This window comes from Saccostrea cucullata, unplaced genomic scaffold, assembly GCF_032062105.1.
Source record: "Saccostrea cucullata isolate Sc308-1 unplaced genomic scaffold, CSIRO_AGI_Scuc_v1 ctg28, whole genome shotgun sequence".
Classification (NCBI taxonomy): Eukaryota; Metazoa; Mollusca; class Bivalvia; order Ostreida; family Ostreidae; genus Saccostrea; species Saccostrea cuccullata.
In genome coordinates, this window is record NW_026939565.1 from 86,835 (window position 1) to 102,026 (window position 15,192).

A 15,192-nucleotide genomic window follows, 5' to 3' on the forward strand; every position below is an offset into this window, starting at 1 on the left:
AGATTTTAGGTAAACTATTATAAACTATTGTGAATACTACAAAAATATTGACAAAGGAAAGTAGAAATAATCATTTGTAAGATCATTCTAATTTGGTGAAAATGACTAAAATGGTTCTCATTATCAAACTCTAATAGGACAATTCATTGTATTCATTCGAATATTTACTTCGAAAGTTACTCTTAACATGGGTTCATTTATAATAGAGAACACTACCTGATACTGTATTGACATTTTCTTGCTTCCTTAATGTTAAAGTAAATGCCGAATAAAAACATGAATGGTATTGTTTTCATTTTGAATAATTTGTCTTACTAACAATTTAATCAGTCAGAAGATAAGGAACATTGATCAATCAAGTAAACAAAACGAACCGTAACAGGACCAAAGCATTGTCCTTTAAATGCAACGGAGATAAGATCAGGTGCCTAGGAGGAGTAAGCAGCCCCAGTTTACGGGTCACACATGCCCTTATACATGTATTTATGAAGTAAGATTGTCATCCAGTGGCAGAGATTCACAACACCAAAGTCCAAGGTGTATCATTTCTCGATTATTTTTGTTTATTGTATGATGTAGCCACATCTTATTGCATGTCTGACCTTGGTTTTTATCGCAAACACTTCACAGCTTATACAGTGTGAAGACTGTCTGATAATTAAATAAAATGTACAAATGATGGCACAATATTATGTGCAATAATAATGACAGTAGCTTGACTTTGACAAAAGATAATAGATTTTTTTTCTTCTTGAAAACTTTGAAACGGCAGTTCAGATTATTCAAGGAATGAGAAACATTATTTTTTTTTAGGAGGCAGTTTTTAAAAATTCTGTAAGATTTGTGCTTGCTGTATTTTTTTTCTTCTAAATGATGGTTGTCAATCTAAACTTTGTCGCTTACTTTTACATTAGGGATGCAAACGGGGTAAGTTTTATAATGTAAATTTAAATGAACTACGTATTAAGTAAGGTCTATCTTCACCGGAGTTGTTAATTACTGAGTATTTAAATGAGTATATCATTTTAAATAAGGCCCCCAAAAGCAATAGTTTCCTGCTAACAGCCTGGAAAAAAATAGATAGCGAGCTAAGGTATGTAGGAAAAATGTTTATTTTTTTAATTTAATTTCATTTTTTCACAACTGTATTTTTTGGATATGAACTAACACAAACCCAAATTAAACATCAATATTGTCTTTCAAAATTAAATTCCTTGCCTTTTGATGCATAACTCAAGTAGTATTGTATTAAAGTCCATATTTAAAACATATATTTCATGAAATACCACTTGTATATAAATTTTTTCACTTTTGAAACATGAAATTCCAGATTTTTCCCCCAAAACTAAAAAAACTTAAGGGTCGGGTGCAAATAATAGGGTAGGTCGGGTAGCAGGAAACAAGACTTTTTTCAGCCTTAACATGCTAAACTTTTCATTAGTACATGTTAATATCCGATAACAATGGTAATGCAATTTAATCAATATTAATTTTGTAAAATTGAAAATAGTTTCCCTAATTATAAATAGATAGGAAATATTTCATTCAAATGCTTTTTAATTTAAAAGAAAGAAAGAGAACACCCATTTCTTGTAAAATTAAAACATAAAGAAATACTAGTAACTTTTGAGCTACCCATTCTCTAATTATGTAATCAAGAACAATTTGTGAACAGGAAAATATCTTTCAGATATCATACATTGATTAGGATAATGCATGTTACGTTGTTGGACGCAAAATGTCGTCAAGATGTGCATTGAATGCTTTAAGCCTCTTCATTTCAGCATTAATGGTTATTTCCAGTAATGGCCAGAGCCAATTTGCTTCAGTTTTGCACGATTCTTTGTTCAAAGGTAACTACACACCTTATATTCATCCTCACGTTAACTGTGGTAAGAATGCTACTTATGTAACGATCGATCTTGGCTTGCGAGAAATTGTGGATTTATCCGAAAAACAAGAGACCATTAAACTGAAGATTTGGGTAAGACTTAACTGGAAGGACTGCAACTTCGTCTGGAATTCTTCTAAATTTAAAGGAATTTCGCAGATAGGACTCCCGTATGACAAACTCTGGGTTCCAGATGTGACCTTATATGAAAGTATTGATGATATTGCAAACATGCCGGATATGAAACAGTACAGAGCCTTGATAACAAACACAGGAGCCATTCAATATCAGTTTCCAACAACAGTACACGTGACATGCGGAATGAATATTTCCATGTTCCCATACGATCAGCAAATGTGTACTCTAACATTTGGTTCATGGATTCATTCAAACAGCGAAATAGAGATGTTCAGTAAATCTGAAAGCGGAGATCTCTCTTCCTTTGTCAACCACCAAGAGTGGATCGTCGTTAGTCTAAAAGCAACTAAGCTGACAGAACTATACACGTGTTGTAAAGAACCTTTCTCCAGCATTTCCTATAAACTGGTGATAAAACGCAAGGCCACCTTCTACATAATCACAATGATTTTGCCTTTCTTTGCACTCACTATATTATCTATTGCTGGGTTCATCTTGCCATCCGCCTCTGGAGAAAAAATAGACTTCCACATGAACATTCTTTTAGCAGTCACAGTCTATTTGCTCCTCATTCAGAACTCACTGCCCGCATCGTCTGAGTTCTTTCCAAAAATCGGAATCTACTTCATTATTACCCTCCTTTTAATTTGTTTGTCCTGCGTGATGTCAGCAATCGTAGTATACCTGTTCTACCATGATCTCGGTGGGAAACAGATGCCCAAATGGGTCAAAAGAGTTTTGGTGGATGGACTAGGTCGACTGATGTTCATCACACAAGACAATGTGATACGCTTCAAAGCTCAACAATCTTGTGAAAAGGAACCAGCAGAAAAGAAATTGGAGGACATGAAAAGACCAAAGGTCAAAAAGAGTAGGAAGATTGTAAAGCCAGCAGTTTTATGTGAAATTCAGAACGCTGTTTATGAAGGCTGGGAAAGCGAAGTAGGAAAGGTACGTCCGCGAGACCCTAATAGTGTGGGCTTCTGGGAAACCGAAAGGTCCAACAAAAAGATGAATGAGTGGGAATTGCTGGCCTATATATTGGATAGATTCTTTACCGTTCTTTATACTATTGCCGTATTCCTTAATACGGTTGCCTTTCTTATTGTCTTTAGTCAAAATGATGCACCCTCAACTTAATTTTTATATGAGGCATGTCACTCGCAATTTTTATATGAGGCATGTCACTCGCCTGCTCTTGAGAAATAAATTCATTTGATCAGAACTTCTAACATTATTAATATGCATTTCAATTTAACTTTTATAACATATTTGATTTTAAATAAAAGCAAATTAAACATTTTTTTAAAAAATTGTCTTAGTGAGATGCATGGGGAATATTAAAGGCAGGATATTAAAAAGAAAATTCACAAAAAAAGTTTTGTTTTATTTAAACTACATGTATGTTTAAACTTTGGTTCTGAATGTTTCACTAAAAGAAAATTTCATGTTATTATTTTTATGGCAGGTCCATCCAAAATAGGTTTCGAATGATATTTTAGAATAAATTGCATAAACACCGTTTAAAAAAATTGCAGCTTTATTGGAAAGTCGATGAACTTACTTTATTTTCTGCTAATAAATGATCATAATTTTATCCATGCCTGAAAATTTACATCACTGTCCCAAAAATAATTAAACTGCTGTAAAAAAAAAATTCAGACGCATTGTATTATAGCATATTCTAGAAGTGGTGTAAATAAGACTTGGATTCTAAGAAAATCGAGAGAACTTTTAGAAAAGGTTAAAATCTCTAACTTCTCAAACGTCAGCAGCAGGAAACGTACGAATTTTCTACACGTACACAACTTTTCCAAACAATGAATAAAAGTACTATGCTTTTTGATTGATGCTGTTGGAAAGCATTGCAACAATGTGTGTATATGAACCAATAATTGAATACACACAATAAGCTAAAATTATTCCAATAGTTTCCAATAACCAGAAGTCTCTGACAAGACTGTAGCTATACTGGTTTATGCTTATAACGAAGGAAGAGAAAGGTAGCGTTTGAATTTGATTTGCAACAGCAATAAATTTTTATCATTGTTTAGTCATTTTCTTGGCAAGATTACTAGTAATTGAAAACTGACCAAAACTGTAGGAGGAATAGCACTCTGAAAGTATTTCAAAATTTTTCTCTACTTTTAGTAATCATGGCAATCAAAAAACCGATATACAGAATTATGAATCCAAGTGAAGTCTACTTGGATGCTAAATTATATTGAAATCAGACCTAAACTGTAGGAGTAGCATTCTGAAAATAATTCAAAGAAATTTCTTTTTCTAGTAACCATGGCCACACCATTCATAGAATATATAGAATTGTGTTCCTTGTTGTAGTATACTTGTGTGTAAACTTATATTGAATTCAGGCCCAAAATGTAAAAGGAGTAGCATTTTGAAATATGTCGCAGAAATTTCTGTTTTTAGTAACCATGGCAACACCGTTCATCGACATCTAATACCGATAAAGTGAATGACGAATCTTACGGTTTTCAACGTGTGTGCCAACTTATATTGAAATCAGATCAAATCTGTTGAAAGGGTAGCATTTTGCAAATATTTCAAAGAATTTTCTTTTTTAGTACACTATATACGCAACACTGTTCATTCATATCAAAAACTGATTAACAAAATCATATATCTCAGTGTAGTCTTCTTTTATGCAAAGTTATATTGAAATCAGACAAAAACTGTAGGAGGGGTCTTCGTCCAGTAGAGCTTAAAATGTGCAACTTCTTTTTATTCCATAAAACAATATTGACTGGCAAAATTCAAAACTTTTACAGAAGAAATAAAATAACACTATTATTAATTCGTTTGTTTTTTTTAATACTCAATGTGACATCTAGTAAACAAAGATAAAAATCAGTAGAGTAAAGAATTTTCTATGGGGAGAAGCATGCTGTTTTAAAATAAAAAGTTTCCAATTAATTACCTTTGGTAACAAGTCAGCAACAGTATGAAAGTGATAGTCAAATTTGAAAAAAGCGCATCACTTTAATAACATTGAAAAGCCAATGGAAGAACATGGCCTTAAACTAATGGTGGAACACGTTCTGTGTTAGTTATAGTTAAGATTTGTAGCAATTTTTGTCAGGATTTCACTTCTTGATTAAAACATAACAAATAAAAACTGTAACAAGCTGAGAACATAATAATAAAAACAATACATATATATGTGTAAAACAAATCTATTGTCTCTCTTAATAATTAAACTGAGGCCAACACTACATATAATGCAATGAGGAATGAAAATACTAAAGCCATCCGGCAAGCATTTCTGCGCCATTTATATTAGTAATAATGAGAAATTACAAGACACAATGAATTTGATTTGACTTGGATACAAGCAAAATGATGTCAATATCACAAAGTACGAAGCAATCTAAAAACAAACATGTTAACTGTACACGGCAGACTTAGGCTCGAGATTCAGTTCCCCGAATTTTACATATATATGTCCATCAACCTCTACAATGTACAGAAACCCTCTTCCAACTCTTTCTAAAGGATACATGTATGTTCAACGGTAACTCCCAAAGGACTAAAAAAGAATCCTTATACATTGCTGCTATGCATAATCCACTATAAAAAATTTCAAGCATTTTTACATTTCATTTTTGAGATTGAAAAACTGGAAATTTATAAAATTTAAGGGCTAGTTCCAATATTATAATCAACAATATACAAGTTTATTTTTCTATGCTGCAAAAATTTACTATTTATGTTACAAATCTTAAATATTCTATTGAAATTGACTAAAAAAGCACTTCTTTTCTTGAAATAAACTTTCAAAGGTGAACACATGTATGGAAAGATTCAATATCTTCCACAAAAACTCTCTAGTTCTGTAACCCCTCGGGACTTCGGGTGAACTTTCCCTATTATGCCATAAAAATCATCAGATTTTAAATAACATACAATGTGCTCTAAAAGGTTAAAGTGTTGCTGAACCAAACACAGTGTAGCTATTTATGAGCAGTGATAAAATTCTGTGATTAAAATGACAACATTGACAGTGCATGAAATAATCTCACAGGATATGTACATCTAAAGATACCAATTAACCGGTATATAGGAAAATATAATGACTTTGTCCAAGGAACGATGAAAAATAATCACAGCACCAATCCATCTAGTTAATACTAATCTGATATAGAGGCCATGATGTCCAATCCTAGCACTAAGTTAATATCACAAGAAGGTGGAAAAATATCTGATTCACAGAACTCTGAAAAAGTGTTATTACACGAAAAAGTCTGTTTAAATTAAATACATTGTACAGATATAAAAGACAATACAAGGTATAAAGTCGTTTTTGCCTCTAATATATTTGATTCATATAAAAGACTATGACTTAAGCCATTAATTTTGCAATGGACAAATTTAAGTAGGGTTACAATGAAGATGAGTGATAAAAAATGCTTTGTGGTTGAGAATTGAACACAGTGAAATTTGTATCAGAGAAAATTTGTAATTTTTTTTTGAATAAGTAAAAAGCTAATGCAATGTATCAAAAATTGTTTGGCTGTTTCAAAACTTTATTGTTTCCTATCAATTCATGGTAGTATACAAAAGTACCTTTTTTCACTAAAAGCAGTTTCATTGGGAAAGAGAAATTTGATAATGATATATTTCTTTAAAATTAAATTTCAATGTTCTAAGACTCAAAAGGTGAAAGAATACATATGTAAAATACCATGCACAAACATTTTCTTACATCAATGATTTAATTGACATAATATTTTTGAACATCCTACTCCCAAAAAACAAAAATTTAACTGGAGAAATAAGAAGAATGATTACAATAAAAAATAATAATACTAATAAATATGAATAGGTACACACAAATGTTGAAGCTGCCAAAGTAAATTCTACTTTCTTCTAAAATTCAAAAATTTTTCAATGTACAAGAACACATGTGAAAAGGGAAAAGATACAGTTACCTTTAAATTTCTAGTTTTCAATATATGGGTATAATCTTTAATTAAAGTGACACTTTCCTTGCAGCATCAACTATAACCTTACCCTTTCTTAAACCTTCAAAAATAATCTGTACCCTTACAAACAACCTTTTCAAAAATTTTAACAACCATGCTTTGTGGTCCTGCTTCCATCAAAAACAATTTTCATTACAGCAGAAAATTTCCCCAAATATTATGAAAGTAGTTTGAAAAATCTAATTACTACACAAAAGTAAAGTATAGCATTGAGATCTGATAAATTATGTGACTCTAAAACATTGAAAAGAAATTTAGAGTGTATACATCGTTAAGACAAATTTGGGATCATATACAAGTCCTGTGCTGTGAAATTTTGCTTGGCTCTTTGACATTTAAAGTAACTACATCAACAATAGAATAACTAAAGGAAAAAATTACCAACATAAACAAACACAATAAAGTTTTATCACAAAATAATTGTTGAATAAATACTGAAAAATCAATCTGCAGGATCCGTCTGTCTTTTTAATACCGTCATTTTGGTGACAAAAAATTATGTGCTGCCACCTTGTGGACGCAGACTGTCTAAAATGGATCTCAGGATGTTTTCAACTGTAAAAGAAAATAAAACCTAAATTAGAACTATAAATATTCATCAATACAACACTGTAAAATAAATTTTACGATGGTATGCACATTTTACAGCCATTTTAAATCTCTTCCAGTTTATAAGTCAAATTCACAAAGGCCAGAAAAAATGGATATTTACAAATCATTTTATAGTATTTCTAATAATTCTTACAAAAAGTTTCATTTTTTAAGACAAGTTTTTTTATACATCTGGGTTGCACAGGAAGAATTTCAATGGATTGTTTATGTCACAGATTATTCATATAGATGTAAATATTAGATCTATATACCTTTATTCATAACTCTTCCTTTTTTTAATTGCTTAATTAAATATCACTTCCTAGAGATTATGGATACAAACATGCATAACCAGAACAGAAATGTTCTACCTTCCTTAAAAATATGATTTTTATCTGGAGCAGTTTACAAGTTAAAAAGATGCAGACAAAAAGGCAATTAAAATATGAATTAATGGACAAAAAAATTTGACCGTAGGTGACTTTTTTAATAATGAAAAAATGGTGTGGCATTTTGTATATGATGCATTATTCCTAAAAAAAGGTCGATTTAGTTTGTTAGGTGTTCTATGAAAAGGGAATCATAATAATACAAGCACAGTAAGTCTTTCGAAGGAAGTCAGAGGAGCATATTGCAAAAACAAAATTAAAAAAAAAAGAAATATTTCCTGTGTGATTTTTCTTTCAATTCTTATTCTTTTTAACCGCTTACAAAACATTTTTCCCTTCTCTGAAATTTCAATCAACAGGAACACAATAAATGAATAAGCTGTTATATATTACATTGTAAAAAGCATTAACGACTTTAATTAACAGGACACATAGGTCCTCATAGCAAAGCAGTAACAGGAAAGTGTAGATGTCTTTTATAATACATGTACTAATATTTCCTCATTTGGTTAGGTTCCTTTGAAACATCTGTGAAAGAAACATGTGGTCAACATTGCTATGGAGCATTTGCATTTTATTTATCTTAACACCTTTGAATGTTTCAAGTGTTAATCAGAACATCTCACTGTTATACAAGACTTTGTTTGGAGGTGACTACATACCAACTCTTCACCCTCACTGTAGTGAAAATGCCATGAACGTAACAATTGATGTTGGCCTGCGAGAAATCGTGGAATTATCTGAGAAAAATGAGGCCATTAAACTCAAAATTTGGGTCAGGCTTATATGGAATGACTGTAACTTTGTATGGAATGCTTCAGAATTTGGTGGAATTTCTGAAATAGGAGTACCGTATGACAAACTCTGGATCCCAGATGTGACTTTGTTTGAAGGTATTGATGATATTGCAAACATGCCGGATATGAAACAATACAGGGCCTTGATAACAAACACAGGAGAAATTCAGTACCACTTTCCAACAACAGTGCACATGACATGTGGAATGAATATTTCTATGTTCCCATACGATCATCAATTGTGTACTATGACATTTGGTTCATGGATACATTCAAACAGGTATATAGAGATGTTCAGCAAATCAGATAATGGGGATCTCACTTCCTTTGTCAACCACCAAGAATGGATAGTGGTCAGTCTAAAAGCCGCTAAAAGGATCAATGCATACATCTCCCGTAAAGACCCCTTCTCCAGTGTTTCCTACAAACTGGAGATAAAACGCAAGGCCACCTTCTACATAATCACCATGATTTTGCCTTTCTTTGCCCTTACTATATTATCCATTGCCGGATTCTTTTTGCCATCCATCTCTGGAGAAAAAATAACATTCCACATGAACATTCTTCTGGCAGTCACCGTCTTCTTGCTTGTCATCCAGGATACACTACCGTCATCTTCTGAATTCTTTCCCAAAATAGGAATCTACTTTCTAATCACCCTTCTGCTCACCTGTCTGTCCTGTGTGATGTCTGCCATAGTTCTGCACTTGTTCTACCACGACTTCAGTGGTCAACAGGTGCCAGAGTGGGCCAGTCTAATTCTGATTGAGAAACTTGGTCGCCTGATGGGCATGAAACAACATTATCTTCATCCTGCCCAATCTCATGAAAGTAGTCTTAAAGAAAGAAGCGAGGAACTGGCTGAAAGAAGCAGTGTGATTCCCACAAACAAAAGCAAAAAGAATAGAAAGAGTATCAAGTCACTCTACTCTCAGGCCTTTGAGAATTCTGTCTATGACAATTGGGAAAAGGGTGAAGTTCAGGGACAAGACCAAAAGAGAACTAGTTTCCAGGAAACGGACAAGTCTGCATCCTCTGAAGCCAGGAAGAAACTGAACGAGTGGGAAATGCTGGCCTATACATTGGATCGATTCTTTACCGTTTTCTATGTTTTTGTTACAACTATTAACACTATTGCTTTCCTTATTGTAATGAGTGAAAATGATAATTAGCAAATCAGTTAAAACAAGATTTTGGAGGAAATATATTCCCAAGGGGAAGAGAATTGTAATTGTGTCATATATTGCCTTTTTGTACTATAGAAACAAAATCTTTCTAGTAAATCAAATTTCAGCACAATATACATGTAGGAAAGTAATGCGTCATATTTAAAAGAAATATAAAACAAATCAAAAAATATTTTCATGTGGACAAAGATTTGTGGTTTGTTAAAAAAAATATAGTTTGAGAATTGCTTTCACGGTTAAATATTTGCTGGGTAAAATTATCTTTGTAAATTTTACATTTATATTTCATGGTCCCCATACCTTGAAAACAATAAAAATTAAGCCCATTTAAAAAAATCCTTGAAAAAAGTCTTAAAATATTCTTATGTTTATCAAGTGTTTATTTGATACAATGAATTTATTCTTTGAAATGAGTGTACATGCTGTAGTTGTGCCACTGACGCCATTAAACCTGAATAACAATTCATGTGTGCAGATTTTTCTGAATTTTAAATTAATTATGTTTTCAGCAATTATGATAACTCTCTTTCATTCATTTATTTTTTTAATGTAATTTTGAACTTTACAGTTGTAAACAGCACACAGACAATAACACTTAATTAATGATATGTTACAGTAAAACACATGTTGTTAACAGTGCTATGGATGAACAATTCTGATTTGTAATCATGTAATTCTGATAATGAAATCTTAAAGTGCTTTAATGTTAGTATACAATGTGTTTAGTGTACATGTATCTATCAATTATTGTATAAACACTACACTGCGAAGTATCAGAGATCTTAGATATGTAAAAACTTAAAAGATACTGGAATTACACTTCTAGTCAAATTTATAAAGCCCATACTGAGCATTTCCAAAAAATTATGCATGCATGAATTTATCATTACCGGTACTTTTTTTATTTTATACTGATCTGTTTTAGAATACATGCATTTTATCACAGTGTTTTTTTCCTTGTTCAAATAAATCTATACATTACCTAAAGACTGAGTTCTCTGATAAGCATGGATAAAGCAGTGTAACAAGGAGACATAATGAAAGCTCTACCTTGTAATTGGTCATTACCCTGTGAGGAAGGATTGCTCCCCTGACCGCCCAGTATAACAATACTAGGGGGCTGTGCTGGGGCAGGGTTTGGCACAAAGTTATTAGCTGAGGAGGGCTGGGGTTGTTGACCCAGAGTCGGGGCAGCAGCAGGTGGTGGGTTACAGATGATGATCTGGGGTACATTCTGCTGCTGTTGCTGTTGTTGAAGCTGTGGCTGTTGCACATTTAGATCTAAAATCATAAAATGTTTATAATTACTTTGAAGTTTCTTTCAGTAAAAAAAATGCTAGATGATTTGGTTTAAATGAAATGTGTGCACAGTTTTGAGGTCTGGCATTGTATCAGTAAACTGCAAAGATTGCCTTACTATGTGTGGGAATAGAACTGCTGTTTATAAGCTGGGGCTGTGGAACAGACATTTGAACCTTCATTTCAGGGGCCGATTCTCCAGTCATCGATGTGATGGTATGGAGAGGAACATTCATGTTCCTCAGAAGAGTCTGTGTGATGGACGTATTTACACCACTGTTAGCAATCCCTGCTAGTCCAATCCCTTGACTGAGGTTGAAGCTCTGCTGGCCACTTTGTATAAAGCTGTTATGAGTCTGGAAGGAGGAGGTTGTCGGGAAGCTAGCGGGAGAGCTGACTCTGTTGGACTGGATGGAAGCTAGATGTGTGGCCAGTAGCTGAGCTATACTGGAGGAGGCCTGGTAGTTGTTCTGTGAGAACTGAGGAGCCACCTCTGGTGCGGGGGTGTGGGGCTGCTCATGGATCTCATGGTGGTTCCATTTCTCCTGAAAAATATGAATGTTACATACATTGTGTATGTTTAAAAAAAAAATTCTTTGGTAATGTGCAAATTGAAAATATTAAATATTTATAAGAATTCAAACTTTATGTTATCTGGAAATTTTAAAGAGGGGTTCTTCAAGTGTATATTTTTCCTGTATATTGTTATAAAGTTCATTTTCTTTACAGAAATTTCACAAGGATTTCAATGTCTTAGGTACTCACATTCAGGATAGCTTCAGCCATTTTGTCTATGTTTTCTGGGTGATCCTTTTTGGCATCTTGTAAAATATTTGCAAAGTCATGTGAAACATCTAGAATATTGGCATGGGAATTAAATGAATTTGAACCATTGGATGCCAAAGAGGTGTTACTGTTCTGTCGGCTAAGTTGTCTTGATGGTTGTGTGCTTGTTACCGTGGTTCCACCATAATGACTAGAGTTGATTTCATGTGTATTTGTGTTCATACCTCCTAGTTTTACATTAGAATTAAGACCGGCATTAAGTATTTTATCCACATCAATTTGCGAGACACTTAAGTTTGCCTGGGATACAAGGTTGTTCATATTAAGCCCAAACCCTTGCTGTTGATTTCCATTTCTCACATGATCTGGGATACTATGTACTCCATGCTGTTGCATTGTGGGAGTTGTTCCTTGAATCATGGGACTTTGCACTTGCTGGTGCATGACTTGATTCCCTTGTTGCAGAATGCTGTCAATGGCTTCTTGTTTGCTTACCACCACTTGCTGGAAGATAGCACTCTCTAGGCTAACAGGAGGACTCATTATGGAAACAGGGGTGTGAATCACCTGTTGATTGAGGTCTCCCATTGACAGAGAGCTAGCCATGTTACCAGAATGCTGCATCAACTGTGACTGAACAAGATTTTCTTTTGTGTCCATGTTCTGCTGGGCGTTCATAGGAGAGGCATCCACCTGCATCTTCATGTCCATGTTGAGGGTCCCTGGGGGCAGCTGGAACATTCCTGATCCATTCTCTGTTTGTTGTTGTGTCTGTTGAATTTGATTATTCAGCTCCAAGGCCTCTGTGAAATGAACGGCATTGAAAATTAAGAAACGAAACCAAAACAACTTTACTTCAGAAATTTCAATAAAAAAAACTCATTTAAACTTCAGAAGATGGCCATCTTTACCTGGAGAAATTGTAAATGAAACTCTACGCTTTTGGAACGTGTCTGTCTCCATCGGTGTTTCATGCTGTTTCCGAGGGGTAGTTGGAGCTTGTTGTACAACTATAAGTATTCATTATCAAAGATTAGATATTTATAACTTAGTGACATCTAAGACACTTTCAACTGACTATATCCATGTCTAAAGGAACAAAAACAAAAAAAAATTTTCATGCAGTATATGAGTATCAGCTGAGAATGATAGAATTATTTGACCTCTAACATTAATTATACACAGAGAGAGAGTACACTGGGAGACCCATGAAATGTCAGGACCATTGTGTAGTCATAGGATGACATGTTTCATACCAGACAAGGTTAGGACACTCAGAGCACAATCACACCGTTCTACATTAAGCTACAAGTTTTGAATTTTGATGACATTCAAACAAAAACACTCAACATGTCATCCATTGTACAGATGCACAGTTGTGACAGGATAATCTTTTTTTTTTAAATAAACATTTGAAATTCAATATTCCATGCAAGTAAGCAAGACATTTTGGATATAGCAAATTGAAAGGTTTATGTTTATTTTTTGGTCTTCTCCTGCAGGTCTGAAAGAAAACATTATGTAAACATCATATATTTCCAAATCTGAAAGATATTTAACACCCCTTACACTATGCATATGAAAATTCACAGATATTCAGGTTACAATTGTAATCAGAAATACCTAACCAACAGTAAAAGCAAGGGTTTGTTCCCGTTTTGCACACATTTGAATTACAGGTAATTAAAATATGTGTGAAAACAGGAATTAGACCAGGTGAGATAATTACTTAATTGCTATAGTCTATACCATACTTAGTAAGTAGGTGAAAGGTGAACTTATAGTGAAAAAATAAGAGAATAAATACAAAGTTAATGTATTTAATATTTATTTATCTTAAGACCTTCTTGGCTTGGGCATTATTTTTCAAATTAATTTTTATTCTCTATTTTTTTATTTGTTGTATCTTTAATTCATTTTGAATTTTATCAAGATTGAAAAGTATTCTTTTTTTAAGAAATTGGACTTAAAAAATAAATATTAATAATTTATTTAACAAAATATTCAATAAAATCAAATTTTTTCCCATAAATATATATAGAATTTTAATAAAATGCTTATAAAATTATATCAATTTAACAAAATATTCAATAAAATCAATTCTTTTCCCATAAATATATATAGAATTTTAATAAAATGCTTATAAAATTGTATTTAATCTCTTAAAAATACATTAAGCTAAATCAGATATGCACAGGTAAATCCAAACCAAAAATCAGACTATAACTGCTATCAAAACACACTTCACACCTATTGTTCTATACCTAATTACAAATGTGTGCAAAACGGGAACACACCAAAGCAAGAAACATACCCAAGTTTAACAATTATCAGAACATTATGATAATTGCTTAATTACAAAAAAAAAACTTGATGGTAGAACCACCTGTTTGTGGCAACTCTTGACCTCTGGCTTCCTGACGGGAGAACCTCAAAAAAAGGCTCAAGGTCATCATTTGAATATCAGCCACAGTTCCGTCGAACAAGTGCGTCTAAGGGAAGATCACATTTAAACAATGTTAGCACAATCTCCCCCCAAACAAATAACTAAAACCACAGCATATCAAATGGCCTCGGTGTTTTTTAATCAGAGATTCTGTTTTTCATGTTTAAACATGTTAAAGTAAACTTTCCAAGCTTTCGAAATTTTGTTCCTGAGTAAAGTGAAAAGATACACACAGAAAAATCAAATTTTCAAAGTTTGGGCCATATATGTCAAACCTCGAGTTTGGAACTGTTAGTGTACTTAAAGAGTTTTCTTCAGGCCAATTAATGAACAGAAGTGTCTTCAACTCTATGCAAATGTTTTCAAATAAATTACTGTAGATCACTTAGTTTTCGCGACACCTTATTTTCGCGAGATAGTCATTGACTATTTATTAGCGAGACAAAATTTCCACGAATTGTGGTCATTGCTCTATATAATCTTAAGGAATTCTATTATACGCGAGAATGAAATTTTTGCGAGCATACCGTCTCGCGTAATTACGCGAAAATAAAGTTCTCGCGAATAAAAAGTGATTTACAGTAATGAATTGTGACTTTTTACTAGGGCTGGGCAATAATATCGATATTTCAATATATTGCAATACAATGACAAACAATATC

General features: G+C 33.0%; 2 protein-coding genes across 2 annotated transcripts in view; one reads left to right on the plus strand and one right to left on the minus strand.

The window, feature by feature from the left end:
- Nucleotides 1–1,713: 1,713 nt before the first annotated feature.
- LOC134253226 (neuronal acetylcholine receptor subunit alpha-10-like) lies at nt 1,714–3,254 on the plus strand. Its single transcript, XM_062735739.1, has one exon. It carries the CDS (start codon nt 1,739–1,741, stop codon nt 3,167–3,169), a length of 1,431 nt encoding a protein of 476 aa, XP_062591723.1. The 5' UTR covers nt 1,714–1,738; the 3' UTR covers nt 3,170–3,254.
- A 1,692-nt stretch (nt 3,255–4,946) lies between these two features.
- The window catches only part of LOC134253244 (nuclear factor of activated T-cells 5-like), a 29,752-nt gene continuing 19,506 nt past the window's right edge, over nt 4,947–15,192 (minus strand). The window contains exons 11-15 of the mRNA XM_062735759.1: nt 12,996–13,094; nt 12,064–12,887; nt 11,417–11,843; nt 11,050–11,280; nt 4,947–7,590 (exon numbers count right to left, since the gene is read on the minus strand). Of these exons, the coding sequence (XP_062591743.1) occupies nt 7,532–7,590; nt 11,050–11,280; nt 11,417–11,843; nt 12,064–12,887; nt 12,996–13,094 (1,640 nt within the window). The 3' untranslated portion in view covers nt 4,947–7,531. The remainder of the gene's footprint in view (nt 7,591–11,049; nt 11,281–11,416; nt 11,844–12,063; nt 12,888–12,995; nt 13,095–15,192) is intronic.

What these genes read in the sequence shown, in the direction of transcription:
- LOC134253226 (XM_062735739.1), top strand. Translation starts at nt 1,739, where the DNA reads ATGTCGTCAAGATGTGCATTGAATGCTTTAAGCCTCTTCATTTCAGCA.